Source organism: Meles meles, chromosome 21 (assembly GCF_922984935.1).
Source record: "Meles meles chromosome 21, mMelMel3.1 paternal haplotype, whole genome shotgun sequence".
Classification (NCBI taxonomy): domain Eukaryota; kingdom Metazoa; phylum Chordata; class Mammalia; order Carnivora; family Mustelidae; genus Meles; species Meles meles.
The window spans coordinates 29,394,620-29,411,600 of record NC_060086.1 but is presented as its reverse complement, the minus strand read 5'-3'; the positions used below and the strand labels follow the sequence as shown (position 1 = coordinate 29,411,600).

The 16,981-nt window shown below is 43.3% G+C and overlaps 1 protein-coding gene across 1 annotated transcript in view; it reads left to right on the top strand.

Annotated features, from left to right (window-relative positions):
- Positions 1-16,981, top strand: part of IQCK (IQ motif containing K) — a 120,281-nt gene that overhangs the window by 28,374 nt on the left and 74,926 nt on the right. Inside the window, exons 5-6 of the mRNA XM_045992958.1 lie at positions 418-470; positions 607-684. Coding sequence (XP_045848914.1) covers positions 418-470; positions 607-684 — 131 coding nt within the window. The remainder of the gene's footprint in view (positions 1-417; positions 471-606; positions 685-16,981) is intronic.

The following is a 16,981-nucleotide window of genomic DNA, read 5'->3' as shown; positions in this document are numbered from 1 at the left end:
GGTGAGGAGCCCAGTGCAGGGCTCAATCCCACAACCCTGAGATCACGACCTGAGCCGAAATCAAGAGTCAGATGCTTAACCGACTGAGCCACCCAGGTGCTCTTCAAGTTCTAGATTTAAATAAAATTCTTCTGTGATAATTCCAGAAGCATGTAGTTGCCTCCTACTATGTGCACTATCTTTTATCAGTCCCTGCTGTCAGAAAATGTGCTTGTCCAAAGACGACTAGAGAAATGTCTTCAGAAGTCTTTGCATCACCCCAAGTTACTGTTTGTTGATATACTTATAAACCTCCTAAAAGACCTGTGCATATTTCCCCTTACACACAAAAAAGCAATTATCCTCTCCTCCTTTGTCCTACTCAGACATGTGGACAAAGAGTATAATTTAATTCTCTCTTCTCTCTTTTCTCTTTAGAGAAAAAGAACCAAATTCATTGCCTGTGATTTTCTGACCGAGTGGTTATACAAGTAAGTTTTGCTTGTCTTTGAATATTCAATGACCCTAAGGATTCAATAGTGTTAATTTGCAAACAGAATAGCAACAATTGACTTGAATTTTTGCTTATTGTTTTCTTGTCAACCAAACATACGGCATGGTTACCAGTCAAAATCCAAAGAGGATAGGGGAGGCTTTCACAGAATTCTTCTCCATTCCGTTTGTGGACCAGTGGCTGAAGCATCAGTAAGTACCAACACAATGCCTCAAATAATTTATTCCTATTTTAAGATTGTGTTAATGACTGTTTTCTCCAATCCAGCTAACTCATGTAACTCACCCAGGACTCCAGTCAATTATATTTGTGGCTCTTGTCTCTGGTTATTTTCAGCCTAGGCTAAGAACATCCTATCCATGTGGTGATTATTCAAAAAGCACTTCAAAAATAAAGCAGAAAACTTTAAAAAATTTTTATCCTAAGTAATTCATCTCTCTGTACTCTCACCTTTCCTCTTCCTCCCTTTTCCCCTCCCTCCCCACCCCCTCTCAAGGTTATTATGTCTCCAGAAATATGACTAAACTTTTCTAAACATTAATTTTTAGTTACCCATCAATTCTACATTTAAAATATTAGAGCATGACAGATACAGTTAAAACTGTCTTTGACCATCATTCTAATATGAGTCTTCTCTCCTCACAAACGTAATCAGTTTAGTCTATAGTACATCCTTGCAGAGCTCATAGAATTCGTGGTTAATGTAAAACTAGATTATATCATAAAAAATTAGTAGTACTACTTGCCGTAAGTGAATTTTCATCAATAGAATGATGATGAGAAATAACATTTATTGAATGCTTATGTCATTGTTCTCAGCATTTAACACTAATGAACTAACTTAATCTTCATAACAATGCTATTACCAGCCCTATTTTGCAGATGAGGAAATATATGCATTATTCTGCAACTTGCTTTTATTTGACTCAAATATATGCTTTTGAGATCTAGCCCTGTTGATTTAGTTATATCTCATTCATGCCTTTGATGGTGTTGCAATATATTTCATTTCTAGATTTGCATAATACACGCATTCTTACAATAAATATTTACTGAGTACTACAATGTGCCAAACATCATTCTAGATGCTAGAGGTAAAGCAGTAAACAAAGTAGCCCCAAATCCCTGCCTTAATGGAGTTTATATCCTAGTGGGGGATGTCAGACAGTAAGTAAATAATTAAGTGCTGTAGGGAAAAATAAAGCACTGAGGGGGGAATACAGAGTATTTAAGGTGGCTTGATTTTTGCATAGGGTGGTCAAAAAAGATCTCACGTGGAAGATGACATGTAAGCAGTGGTCTACTATTTTAAGCCACAGGTGGAAGAAAGATAGCTCACTTAAGAGAAAATGATATATATTTAACCTGTTGCTTTGAAATGTTTTCATGCCAGCCCTTTGCAAGAACAATTTCAGGAAACTAAGGCATTAGAAAATTAAGTGAGAAAAAAAAAAAAAGAAAATTAAGTGAGTCTCATAAAACCCCACATTATACCAAACAAAAGACCTTAAATTAGACCCTTAACCCTCAAATGTCACTTTTTTTAACTTACATTGCCCTTCTTGAGAATGCCAAGTTCAAACTCTTGACTTTCTTAATTTTGAGAATTAAATGTACCCCAGGTATTACCAGTGTTTTTTAAGAGGGTTTTTTTTTTTAATTTTTAAAGATTTTTTTAATGTATTTATTTGACAGACAGAGATCACAAGAAGGCAGGGAGGCAGGTAGAGAGAGAGAGAGAGAGAAAGAGAGAGAAGGAAGCAGGCTCCCTGCTGAGCAGAGAGCCCGATGCGGGGCTTGATCCCAGGACCCTGGGATCGTGACCTGAGCCAAAGGCAGAGGCTTTAACCCACTGAGTCACCCAGGCACCCTGAGGTTTTTTTTTTTTTAAAGATTTATTTATTTGACAAACTGAGATCACAAGTAGGCAGAGAGGCAGGCAGAGAGAGAGGAGGAAGCAGGCTCCCCGCTGAGCAGAGAGCCCGACGTGGGGCTCGATCCCAGGACCCTGAGATCATGACCTGAGCCGAAGGCAGAGGCTTAACCCACTGAGCCACCCAGGTGCCCCAGGCACCCCCTTTTTTAAAAAGTAATCTCCACACCCAACATGAGGCTTGAACTCATAACCCTGAGATCAAGAGTTATATGCTCTACCAACTGAGCCAGCCAGGTGCCCCATTACCAGTTTTTTAAAAATCTGAGACTAGCTACACATTGAAAGGAGAATGATATTGGAAAACCTTGTTTTTAAATTCATCTTCTAAACCTGTGCCTGATTTTGCCCACTATGAAAATGGAAGACCCAAAATGTATTGAGTGTAAGTGACTAATAAGTGGAAGATTTGCATGTTTTTCTAAGACCAGGTTTTTTCAGTATCATTCTGTTGCTTTGCCTTGAAAATGAAACATTTTCCCACTTCTAAGACCCAGTGAAAAAGAATCTTAAAGATAATGAGAACTTCTTTAAAGAAGAGTCCTCTCAAATCCCCAGTCACTTATTATACAAATATCGTAATTTAAAATGGTTGCTAACTTCCGCTGGCAGCACATATAAGTATACTGAGAAGTAGCCAAAGCAATCGTTTCACTTTAACTCCGCAAGAACAAAAGCATAAGAGCCCTCACCTTAACTGGCATTTGTATTCTCTATTTTCATAACCTTCCAAAGAGATGCCAAGAAGCATATTAAACCTGTAAATTATATTAATCTAATTTGATGTAATAAATATTTATTGAACACCTACCTCGTGCAAACACAGAGCCTGGTGTTGTAGAATAAACTGAGATGAATCAAATATGGCTCTGGGTTAAGTCATGTTCACAACCAGGTGAAAGCACTGAAGGGAATTGGGGAAGCATATGACCATTCACAGACCCTCCAGACAGGCTTGGAGCCAGCCCAGTTAGGGCAGAGGCCAAGCTGGTTGGTGCCCAGATTTGGTTTTGAGAAGCAAAGACTCAGGTACTGTATCCTTCTTGAAGATATTTTTGACCAGATGAGTCAGAGAGATAAGTAGGAATGAGGGTAGGACCTGGGAAACAATATCTAATCCAGGTGTTTTGAACCTCAGCACTATCAACAATTGGCACCAGATAATTCTCTGATGTGGGGCTGGCCTGTGCATTCTGGAATGTTCAGCAGATTCTCTGGCCTCCGCCCACCAGATGCCAATAGCACCTCCCTAAAGCCATCACCAGCAGGAATATCTCCAGACACTAGCAAATGTCAGGGGCACGAGGAGTTGAGCACAGCAAGGAGCCAACCAAGTAGCCTCTGGTTGAGAACCTCTGACCTAACCCAGTGGGTTTCTACCTTGGCTGCACTACAAAGTCATCTGGGGAGCTTTTGCCTGACTTCACCCAAGACCTGGTAAATAAGACCTATTAATTAATTAATTAATGCCTAGGCATTGTTGTTTGGGGTTGTTGGTTGTTTTTTTTTAAAGCTTCCTGGGTGTTTCTTATATACAGCCAGAGTCAAGACCTCATCCCCACAGCAGAAGACAGGCTGTGTCTAAATAAATAGCTTAATTATATTATACTAGTATAAATAGTATGCTTGAGGTAATAGATAGTATAATTTAGTCATTCCTCTGCTAAGCACTTTCACACATATTATCTCATTTAATCTTAGCAACAACACTAGTATGTAGGTACTGAAGCTGAAAGGAGCTGGGAAGTTTCAAACAAAATGAGGTAGGTCTTGGGCAAATATAGTGATTGTTGGGGGTGCAATAAATTGTCATTTTGGATAGGGCTTAAAGGTACAGATTGGAGGAAGATGAATTTTGAGAGAAAACTCCGTCAATGTTTTATAAAGGAAGCAAAATATAAACTAGCACGTCAGGCAGCTTTGGACTGGGGTTAAGAGCATGAACTCTGGGGACAGACAAACCAGCATTCAAATCGCTAGTCTACCACTTACTTGTCACATGACCCTAGGTGTTTTAGCTTCTATTACCATGTAACAAATTACCCCCAACCTTTAGGGGCTTGAAACAATAAATACTTATTATCTCACAGTTTCTGTGGATGAGGAATTCAGGTGCGGCTCGGCCGGGTGGTTCTGGTTCAAGGTCTCTCCTTTGCTACGGTCAAGATGTGGCAGGGGCTGTGGTCTTCTGAAGCTATGACTGAGCCAGAGGGGTCACTTTCACGATGGCTTCCCCACATGCTGGTGGTTAAAGGCCTCAGTTTTTCTCCACATGGGCTTTTCCATGGGCTGCTGAGTAGCCTCACAATGTGGTGATGCCTCTTTGACGATGAGAGACTCAAGACCGAGAAGGAAGCTGCAGGGCCTTTTGTGATCCGATCTGGAAAGCCAAACACCTGCACTTCGACCACATCCGGTTAGTTAATTAGAAGTGAGTCTCTAAGTACAGTTCAAGTACCACGTTCAAAGGGAGTGTGATTAGGCTCTACCTTTTGCAGTGAGGAGTATCAGACCCTTTGCAGACGTATTTTATTTTATTTTTTTTTTAAAGATTTTATTTATTTATTTGACAGAGAGAGAGAGATTACAAATAGGCAGAGTGGCAGGCAGAGAGGGAGGGGGAAGGAGGCTCCCCGCTGAGCAGAGAGCCCGATGCGGGGCTCGATCCCAGGACCCTGAGATCATGACCCGAGCCGAAGGCAGCGGCCCAATCCACTGAGCCACCCAGGCGCCCCGCAGACGTATTTTAAAAGCACCACAGCAGGTCACTCTGTAACCTGGAACCTCCATTTCCTTGTTAGTGAAATGTTTAGTTCGGAAAATTAGGAAGATGCAGTGAAATGATGCACCTGCAAAGGAAATCACGAGCGAAGTCAGCCTGTAGTAACCTGTGGCTTACTAGTGCTACAGATGCCGTCAAAGGACTCTGTGGACTTAGAAAGAGAGGTACAACAGAAAAGGGTACTCAAGGCCAAAGGCAGGAAAGTGGGAGAAGGCAGGACTTGATCCAGGCACAGGAAACCAGCATAGCTGGCTCATAGAGCATGTGAAGATACAGGGATGGGATAGCAGATAAGGCTGGAGGGGAGTTAGGGGCTGGATTTTGGTTTTCAGTAAAACCGTGAGGTTTGGGCATTATTCCATAAGCAAGAGAGTGTATTAAAAGATTTTGGAGCAGAGGTGTAATGTGAGCAGTCTGTTTTGGCAAGATAACTCCCAAGAATGCAGGGGATATGTGAAACTGGGGAGAACCTGATTACCCTCTTGAACTGGGACAACAGGAATGGAAAAGGAGGTACCTGGGATGGGTAGAGTGGATGGATGGTGTGGGATGAGTTTAGGGATAGAGAAGAGATGTGCCTAAAAAGGTGAGATTTCCTGGGCAAATGGCAGGCCCATGGTAGAAGAAAAAGACCTTGGCAGCAAAGCAGGCTCAAGGGTAAGGCACGTTGAGATTGAGGTGTCTCTAGGACATCCGTATTGGGAATATTGGCCTAAAGCTCAGAAGTGGGGTATGGAGAGAAACATTGACTTTGGAATCCGGGTTCCCATGTCAGATGTACAGATTGAGCTGAGATGGACCACAGCTAAACTTTGGAGTACCCAGAGCTGGTTCCAGAGACGCAGTGAAGGAGGCACTTACTCCAAGTCACGTGGTTGGCAGTGGTGACCACGGCTAGTCTTCTAGTTGTTCGCAAAGCAAGTCGTTGTTTGCACTTAGATTTTGTGTTGACTTGAATGACCAGCAGCGAGGGAGTAGGAGTATATTACTTTTCTACTGCTGCTGTAACAAATTACCACAAACTTGGTGGCTTTGACAAAGTTATTTTCTTAGGGTTCTGGAGGTCAGAAGCCTGACATAGGTCTCCCTGGGCTAAAATCAAGGTGCGGGCAGGGCCGCATTCTTTTCCAGAGGCTCTAGGAGATAACCCATTTCCTTGCCTTTTGCAGTTTCTAGAGGCTTCCTTTTTGGCTGGTGGTGCCTTCCTCCGACTTGACAGCCAGCAACTCTCTTGATACTCCGACTTGATAGCCAGCCTATCTCTGATCCCTGGTGCTTAGCCACATTTCTCTGACTCTCTTTTGCCTCCCTCTTCGACTGTGAAGGACTCCTCTGATTACATTGGCTCGCCCACCTAATTCAGAATATTCTCCCCATCCCAAGGTCTTTAATCACATCTGCACAGTCCTTGTTGCCATTGTAAAGGTAACATAAGGTTCTAGGAATCACGATGTGGACATGTTTAGGCACCATTGCCTACCTCAAAGGGTATTGGAGAATATGGGAAAATTGAAAGTCCCTCACTCATAGGAATCACCTACATCTTCTTGGGGATCACTGACATTTCGAAATGGTATTATGGGTTTTGCAAAAATGTTGCATGCTCAGAGAAAGAAGTAAAAGCAAGCAGAAAAGCTAAAAGATAAAGGTGCAACTCACCTAATAGTCAGCCTCCCCGATCTAACCATTGTTGACATTTTAGTGGACTTCTTTTCAGAGGCTTCTCTACGTATGTATACACATATATTAGATATAAGAAGATGTATGTGTTGCTCTGAGACCAGAGCTACAAGTGAAAGGAAATTTGAGGTGGAAGGGGAAAAGCTGAGCAAGTTCATGGTGGGTCCTGTCATTCTGCTTGTTCGTGTAGGTGTGGAGGCATCTGCTGAGAGGGAGGCCCAGGCAGGTTCTGGAGGCTTGTGGGGGATGGAGGAGGGGGCTGTAGCAGCTGCCATTGTGAAATTGATGGGGAATCAACTAGGGATAAATAGGGATGGCCCAGCTGATGGCCTGAATTTGGGGTGCATATAAACAGCCTGCTTACGTGATTTATCACCAGCAACCCTCTGCAACCCTGGAAAGGGGGTGGAGAAAATAGATGGTTGGGTAAAATCAGGGTTGAAGACTAGCAAAGCTAATATAGTGAAAGGTCTAGACTGGGCCGAGGGGATCTTAAATAAAGGGAAAACATGGTTAACTTTTCTAAGAATAGTATCTTAGGTTTTTCTCAAAAACTACCATATTTTTGAAATTCTGTTAAGGAGGGGAGCCTGGATGGCTCAGTCATTAAGTGTCTGCCTTCAGTTCAAGTTATGATCCCGGGTCCTGGGATTGAGCCCCACGTCAGGCTCCCTGCTACATGGGGAGCCTGCTTCTCCCTCTGCCTCTGCCTGCTGCTCTGCCTTCTTGTATTCTCTCTCTCTGTGTCAAATAAATAAATAAAATATTTTAAATAAATAAATTTAATAATGATTTAACAACCTATTTTCAGAAAGAGAGAGAAACACTCCATTATGTGTTCACTTTGGAAGTAACAAACGTACCAAACTTGGAGATATTAAAATGGGGACCGTAGGGGTCTGTATGGATTTTGAAATTTCAGTAGGTAGATCTTATTTGGATCATGATTCAAAGAAAGAAAAATTAGGAGGCAGCTGATGATGTAAAGAATTATTGTTCTTTTATTTAAAGTATGATCATCATTTTCATAGTCATGATTTTAAAAAAGTTATTACCTTTTAGTGAAACATGCTACAATATTTATGAATGAAAGATGAAGTATTATGATGTCTGTGGACAGGGTTGGGGGAGTGACATTCAATAACTGACATGCAGAACAGTATATTTGAAGCTGGCTGATGGTGACTTGGGTTCATTTTTGTTTTCTGTCTACTTTTTTTGTGTCTTTGAAATTTTCCAAAATAAAAAATTAAAAGGAAAAGAAACAATGAGATTTTTCAAAGCTCCTCATGACCGCTTGATTGAATGATGGATATGCCGTGGGCAAGGAGGTATCTTAGGACTGGCAGAGTCAACCGGGAGGGCTGAGAGGTGTTCTCCACTGGAGGTGGCTGGAGTGATAGACAGTGGGGGACAATGAGTTTTCATGTGATCATGCTGAGAAACTCAAATGGCATGGAAGGAAAGTGACTCTGTGGGCAAGACAAGAGTAGAAGGCGTGGACCAAGTGAGAGTGGTACTGGGGTGGCCTTGGTCGCCCTTCCTGACACCTGGCTCTGAATGTGCATGACTCCCCAACAGTTCCCACACCGCAGCCTCATTTGACCTTCACATCCTCCTTCTGATGCCAAATCCGCTTCTCCCCAGCACCAAAGAGAAGGAGGATTAACATGATCAGAGCCTTGGGCTTGCCCTAAGAACAAGGCTCCAGTAATACTTTTCCATTTAACAAATACTTTTTCTGTAGAGCAGGATAAATCTCTTAGGCTTTGCAGGCTACATATGGTTTCTGTTAAAATGACTTCAATTCCACCATTGTAGCATGAAAGCAGTCATAGACAGTATGTATAAACAGGGATGGCTGGATTCCAGTACAACTGTATTTATACAAATAGGTGATGAGTTGGGGCGCCTGGGTGGCTCAGTTGTTAAGTATCTGCCTTCAGCTCCGATCATGATCCAAGGGTCCTGGGATTGAGCCCTACATTGGGCTCCCTGCTTGGTGGGAAGCCTGCTTCTCCCTCTCCCACTCCCCCTGCCTGTGTTCCTGCTCTCCGTATCTCTCTGTCAAATAAGTAAATAAAACCTAAAAAAAAAAAAGGTGCTGGGCCAAATTTGGACCATGGGCTATAGTTTGCTGAGCCCTGTTTTAGATACCAGTAACCTTCTCAAATCCTAGTCTTGCATAAGGACTAAAAATACAGGTGTTCCTGGGTGGCTCAGTGGGTTAAAGCCTCTGCCTTCGGCTGGGGTCATGATCCCAAGAGTCCTGAGATTGAGCCCCGCATCGGGCTCTCTGCTCAGCAGGGAGCCTGCTACCTCCTCTCTCTCCGCCCTGCCTCTCTGCCTACTTGTGATCTCTGTCTGTCAAATAAATAAATAAATAATCTTAAAAAAAAATAAATACATGTGAGTAAGTGGGAAAGATGGAAGGATTAGAGGAGGTTAGTATCAGAGTGGGGATTTGGAAAATTGTGATATGACAGTCTTCAGGGACAACCTGTTCTAAGACATGGCTGTTCTATGGAGTGACTGACACAATGGAAGATGGGGGTCATGGAGTCAGTGGACTGGAGGCCATGGTGTGGGAGGTGTCATCAGTTTGAATTCTGAAGTATCTGAGAAGGCTGGTGGGGGATGGGTTGGAGAAGATGACAGCGGGTCACGTCCTGGAGCTGTCAAAGGTGGTGCAAGAGTATCCCGGAGGACGAAGTGGCGACAGTAGAAGAGGAGGGGTTAGGAACTTGGGCTCTGGAATCGCATCTCCACCTTCCAGACCAAGCTTCACCATTTCTAGCTGGGCAGAGATGACTTCATCTCTCTGAGCCTCAGTTTTTTTCATCTGTAAAATGGTCTTTCATCTAAACAAAACTAATTCTTTACCTAAGCGGGATTCTGGTCCAACTAGGAAGGGGCTACCATTTTCCCGGTACCGATACGTATACAAACAGCTGTGTTCCAGCTATTTAAAGGGAGTTACTTATTTGTTCCTTTATTCAGCTTATATGTATTGAATGCTGAAATGTGCTCTAAAATTACAGAGCAGACACATTCACAAGCTGGCTGGTTACTGCTTATTGGATAAAAAGAAGCCTTCTTACTCTACACCGTGGAAATATGACACAGATAAACGTGGTCCTGTCTTCATGGACAGTTTTTGTGTACAGTTGGATTGCAGTATGCATGCCCTTAATTTATACTCATTCAATGGCATGCTTTTGGGGGAAAGAGAGAGAGAGAAGGAAATAAAATTTCTGGAAATTCAAGCAGTTCCCCTTGCCATTCCACTCTGGAGGTTCAGCACAAATAGGACACATGACTCAGCTCTTTCCTTAGTGGTTCCCAGTGTTATGTGCCCCTTGTAATATGAGCGGCTCATAAGGCAACTGCTTCCTTCTGTTTGTCCATCTGTATGTCTGTCTGCCTACATAACTACTTGCCAACCAAGCGTTTATGTGGTGTTTACTCAGGTACTATTCTGAACAATTGATAAGTAAGACCTAATTTAACTTGGGTAACAATCCTATGGAGTAGGGAATTTTATACCCCCTTGTGTTCGTCAGGCTATGTTAGGCTTGGTTGCAGTTATAAACAGCACTGGAAGGCCGCCTGGGTGTCTCAGTTGGTTAAGCGACTGCCTTCGGCTCAGGTCATGATCCTGGAGTCCCGGGATTGAGTCCTGTGTCGGGCTCCCAGCTCTGTCCATGGGGAGTCTTCCTCTCCCTCTGACCTTCTCCCCTCTTATGTTCTCTCTTCCTCTCTCTCCCTCTCAAATACATTAAAAATTTTAAAAATAGGGGCGCCTGGGTGGCTCAGTGGGTTAAAGCCTCTGCCTTTCGCTCAGGTCATGATCCCAGGGTCCTGGGATCGAGCCCCGCATCGGGCTCTCTGCTTGGCAGGGAGCCTGCTTCCTCCTCTCTCTCTGCCTGCCTCTTTCCCTACTTGTGATCTCTATCTGTCAAATAAATAAATAAAATCTTAAAAAAAAAAAAAAAAAAAAAAAAAATTTTAAAAATAAGTAAATAATGCTGAAATACTCAATAATGGCTTACTTTGTGCTCGTACAAAGACTGACGCAGGTTGGACAGCCCTTTGGTTTATAACTATTTAGAATATATGATTTTTGAGGTCACTGAAGCAAAGAAAGAAAGGAAGAGGCACCCTAGTTCTTTTTTTATATAAAATTTTAAAATAAAATAAAGATTTTATTTATTCACTTGACAGAGATCACAAGTAGGCAGAGAAGCAGGCAGTCAGAGAGAGAGGAAGGGAAGCAGGCTCCCTGCTGAGCAGAGAGCCTGATGTGGGGCTCGATCCCAGGACCCTGGGATCATGACCTGAGCTGAAGGCAGAGGCTTTAACCCACTGAGCCACCCAGGCGCCCCGGCACCCTAGTTCTTAACCTTCTCTGTCTAGAATGTTCTTAACCTTCTCACCTCTCCTCACAGAACCTGAACCCAAACCAACTTCAAGGGAGGCCAAGATCCCTAAGGGAACACTGGGTATTCCATGAATACTAGCTGTCCTGATGACAGTGTATTTCAGAGAAAGAAACGTGGCACAAAGATAACTTACCTGCTCGAGGTCACAAGCTAGCAAACAACAAAACAGGACTGAACTCAGGCGGCCTGGGGGCTGAGGCCATGCCATAGAGAATGGTTAACCCAGGGGCACCTGGGTGGCTCAGTGGGTTAAGCCTCTGCCTTCAGCTCAGGTCATGATCTCAGGGTCCTGGGATTGAGCCCCACATCGGGCTCTCTGCTCAGCGGGGATCCTGCTTCCCGCTCTCTCTCTGCCTGCCTCTCTGTCTGCTTGTGAACTCTCTCTCTGTCAAATAAATAAATAAAATCTTAAAAAAAAAAAAAAAAGAATGGTTAACCCATCTGCTCCACTGTCTCTTAGATCACCTGGCACTTAGAGTGTTCAGGGCTCAGACTGGGAGAACACCAGCTATGTGACACTAATTGAAAGATGCTATGGGTAATTTAAGGTTTGTTAAGGGGAAATTTTGACAAGATGGGATTTTCATCTTATGCACTGATTTCAGAGCGCAGCTGCTGTAGAAGATGGTACTCTGTATATTATGTGTGCGTTAGCATTTATTGCCTCAGAGAACCCTGTCTACCAGCCTGGGGAGCCATCCAAAACGTGAGCGTGGCTCTATTTTAATGTTCTTGGTAAGACAAATTCTACCAGACCCAGATGTCTGTATTGCTTGATGTCATTATATTGCCAGATCACAGCTGGTAGGTTCGGGTCATTTGTCACGGGGGGCTACCAGTCTCTTTTCACATAATGGTGGGCCCTTCTCCTACAGGTTCCCCATAATCTAGCATGCTCTTCACTCTGTCCATCCTTTCTCAGTTATCCATTTCTTTTCTGTGATTTTTTTTCTTTAAATAACTGTATTTTATGTAGTTTTTTTTTTTTAAAGATTTTATTTATTTATTTGACAGAGAGAAATCACAAGAGAGGCAGGCAGAGAGAGAGGAAGGGAAGCAGGCTCTCCGCTGAGCAGAGAGCCCGATGTGGGACTCGATCCCAGGACCCTGAGATCATGACCTGAGCCGAAGGCAGTGGCTTAACCCACTGAGCCACCCAGGCGCCCCTTTATGTAGTTATTTTATATAGACATTGACAACCCTTAAAATTTTTTCTTAGGTTTATAAAAGTAAGATTTATCACATACAAAATAAACATGTTTATTAAATAAACTATTCAGTGAAAAGGAAAGGTTTAAAATCAAGGATAATCATAGTATCAAAAACTCTAGACCTAAAAATCTTTCAAAAGGATGTTTCACTCTGTGGCATTGTTCTGGGCCTCTCTATATGGCCGTGCCTAAAGCCAGCTCTACCCCTCTTAAGTAAGCCTTTTTTTTTTTTTTTAAGATTTTATATATTTATTTGACAGAGAGAAAGAGCGATCACAAGTAGGCAGTGCAGCAGGCAGAGGAGGGAGAAAGCAGGCTCCCCGCTGAGCAGAGAGCCCGATGCAGGGCTCAATCCCAGGACTCCAAGATCATGACCTGAGCCGAAGGTAGAGGCTTAGCCCACTGAGCCATGCAGGCGCCCCTAATTAAGCCTTTTAAAAATTTTTTAATTTTTTTTACTTAAGACAGCTTGACTTAAGTTTCTAATACTTGTAAGTGAAAGAGTCCTGACCTATACGTGCTCCTATGTGGTATTGTCCCAACTTCCCGCCAGTATTCTGAATTAGTCAGCTCTCTCTGGGTTCTGTTGCAGTAACAAATAACCTTCAGATCTCAGTGCCTTACGATGGCAGATGTTTATCTTCAACCTTTTTTGTGTTAGCTGCATGTCACTTTTGGTTCTGTTCCTTGTCGTTTTTCATTCAGGGACCCAGGATGAAGGAACAGCCTGCTCCCTCACTCTCATGGCAGAGAGAGAAGAGCAATGGCTGATCCATGCAGTGGCAAGCATTTCTTCTGCTCACATTTCATTGGCCAACGCAAGTCCATGGCCAAGCCAACTAGCAGTGCTATGGGGAAATTGACACCCCCCTAGGCAGAAACTGCAAACCATATGGCAGAGTAGAGATGCACAGTTCTCTTCCAGGGAAAAGAGTAATAATTGGGACCAATAATGCAAGCTACCGCGTGCTCTAATCAGAGTTCCATGAGGTTGTTTTCTTCCCCACCTTTCAATGGTTGTGGATTACATCATATTGCCTGATAGCTTTACTCCTGTTTGGGAATCTGGCATCATCCTCTTTCGTGGTACAGAGTCCGAACTGAGCAAGCCAATCAGAAATAATGAAACTATTTGCTATGATATTGAGAACAAGAAAAGTTTCACTTTTAATTTTGACTGGAAAGAATTGGTCAGATTCATTTGCAAAAATAAACCACTAAATAAGCACAAGGAACAAAAGTTCCCTGCTGCCTATCTGGTCCCATACCCCAGGGGAAAAGGCTCATGAAAGACATCATTAAAGCCGAGACCTTCAATGAGACAAAGATGGTGTTTTAGAAAAGAAAAGCTTGCTTAGGGTGAAATGTCTTTTCAGCTAAGTTATACCCTTAGACCAAAGAAAAAAAAATTCACAATACTTTCATGTCAGTGAAAGGTATCTTATGACCAAAAGCTGAGATGAAAACAAAACTGTCACCATGCCATTTGAGGACAGGCACCAGTGATATGATGGCGTGTTTGTGTGAAAGTTAATGGTGGGAGGAAAAACACTCGTGCTTTCTAAATGGCACAGGAAATAGCATGCGTGTTGCACTAAAGGTCATAATTAAATGGCACAGCAGAAAATTTGCTGTCATACCCTGTGGAAAGGAAAACATCTTTTTTCTTCTTTTTTTAAAGACAGAGTGTGTGAGCGGGGAAAGGCAGATGGAAAAAGAGAGAATCTCAAGCAGGCTCCGTGTCCCACACAGAGCCCAACATGGGGCTTGATCTCATGACCCTGAGATCACGACCTGAGCCAAAATCAAGAGTCGGATGCTTAACTGACTGAACCACCCAGGCTCCCCAGGAAAAAAATCATTTTATTTTATTTTGTCTTATAGAAGGGTAACTTCAGAGGTCAGGAGTCTCATGAGGATAATAAATCATCTTTGCTCTTTATATTAGCGTATAGGAAGGAAGGAGAGCTATTTCCTGAATTTGGGACATGCTGGATGCATAAATCCTTTAAGCGTCTCTTTCTTGTTGGAGGTTTGGCATGTGGGTGGCCCTTTCTCTGAGGCACACAGCCCTGCTTCCTTTCTTTCTAACTCTTGTCTCTAGGTGACTGGGAATAATCTCAGGGAGCCTGTGTGAAGGAGCGTGGCAGACAAGTCTGGGTTCCAATGTGAGCTCTGCCATTTATTAGTTGGTGTATTCGTTTTCCAGAGCTGCCTAATAAACTACCACAAAACTGGTGGCTTAAAACCACACAAACTTATTCTAGTTCTGGAGGCTAGATTCATTCAATTCTAGATTCATTCATTCTAGATTCAATTCATTCTGGAGCTTCTGGAGGAAAACTTGTTTTCTTGCCTACTCTAATTTCTGGAGGCTCCCTGTATTCCACAGGGTGCATGACCCCGTTGCATAACCCTGACCTCTGGTGTCCATGGCCACATCTACTTCTGTAGTGGCATCTCCCTCTGCGTCCCTCTCACAAGGATACTTGTGACGACATCATTGGCCTACCTGGATAACCCAGGATAATCTCAAAATTCTTAACTGAATCAAGTCTATGAAGTGTCTTTCATCATATAAGGGGACATAAATATTCAAAAGTCTGGGAATTGGATGAGGACATCTTGGGAAACTATTATGCAGCCTGCCAGTCAGGCAACCTGGAACAATCCCTTCACAAGCCGTGGTCCTTTCTTCTGTTACTTGGGGATGGCATTACAGGGTGGTCGTGAGGTTTAAGAAGGTATCAGAGTATCAGAGTGCTTTGTCACAAGCAACAGAAATTTAAAGGTTACTTAAGGAAAATGGTATATACTGGAAGAAAAAAGACAACTCACAAACATGAAGGAAAAGGCAAGGACCTGGCTTCGAAAGCAGGTGTGGGGATCCGGCAAGCACAGACCCATATTTTCATAATAACACTGCCAGGAAGAATCCCGTAGTCTCTGCCAGTCCACTCAAGATTCACATCCTAGGGGTGCCTGGGTGTCTCAGTCGGTTGGTCGTCTGCCTTTGGCTCAGGTCATGATCTAAGGGTCCTGGAATCGAGCCCCACATTGGGTTCTCTGCTCGGCAGGGAGTCTGCTTCTCCCTCTCTCTGCTCATGCTTTCTCTCTCTCTTTCAAATAAATAAATAAAATCTTTAAAAAAAATTCGCATTCTAGGGAAATAGCATCTGCTTGGCTAAGCTTGGGTGTCAGACATACTCCTTGGTCATGGGTGGCTAATGTGCTGTGACCCACGTTCCCCCTAATGCAGGGAGGTGAGCTGTCAAAGCAAAATCTGAGGGCTGATGCCACAAGGAAGGGGAGAGTATGATGAGCAGATAAAAATTAAAGACACCATTGTAGAGGGCTCAGAATAGGTGTCCGAAGAATGACAGCTTTCATTTTATCCTTAATCTTAGGAGAATACTAGTCACTCCTTTAGCAAGATGAAATGTGGACAGCCAAATAACCAAGCAAGAGAAAGCCCAAATATCTGCTCTGCCGCTGATAAATCCTGACAGTAAGGAAAGTTCTGTTTTTTTGTGTGTTTTTTTTAAATTTGTATATTTATTTGAGAGAGAGCATGAGCAGAGGGAGGGGCAGAAGGGATGCAGACTCCCAGCTGAGCAGGGAGCCTGACTCGGGGCTTGATCCCCTCACCAGCTGATCATGACCTGAGCTGAAACCAAGAGCTGGATGCTTAACCAAGAGGGCCACCCAGGCACCCCTGTTTTCTTACCTATAATAATATTCATTCTTTCAAAAATATTTACTGACAGGGCAGCTGGGTGGCTTGGATGGTTGGACGTCTGCCTTCGGCTCAGGTCTTGATCCCATGGTCCTGGGATTGGGCCCTGCATCTGGCTCCCTGTTTGGGCGGGGAGTCGGCTTCTCCCTAAAAAAAAAAAAAAAAAAAAAAACAACAACAACAAAAAAAAACCCACTTACTGAATGCTTTTTTTTTTTTTTTCCAGGCACTTTTCTAGGTACAGTAGATAGAGTGGAGAATGAGAGAGAGAAAGTCTTGGCCCCCATAAAGTTTACATTTTAGTGGGAAGACAAAGACTAAGCTAACAAACGTATTGTATAATGTATAGAAGACCTAGGAGCTCTGAGGAAAAATAAAGCCGTGGAAGTGGATAGAGCATCCCAGGGCTCGGTGAGGGCTGCTGCTGCTTAGAGAAGCCAAGGAAGCTACACTTCTCTAAGGAGGTAGCGGTTGCACAGAGGCCTTAAGCCAGCCTTACAAAGATCAGAAGGAAGAGCATTCCAGGTGAAGAGAACAGCCACTCTGAAGGCCCTGAGATGGGAACAGACTTCACTACTGAGACAACAGGAGATGAGGGAGGCCGAGAGAGTGGTAGGAAATAAAGCCAGACAGGCAGGCTAGGTTGTGCCCAACTTGGGTAGGTGGGCCTTTGAGTACCATGGTAAAGAGTATGCTTTTACTTT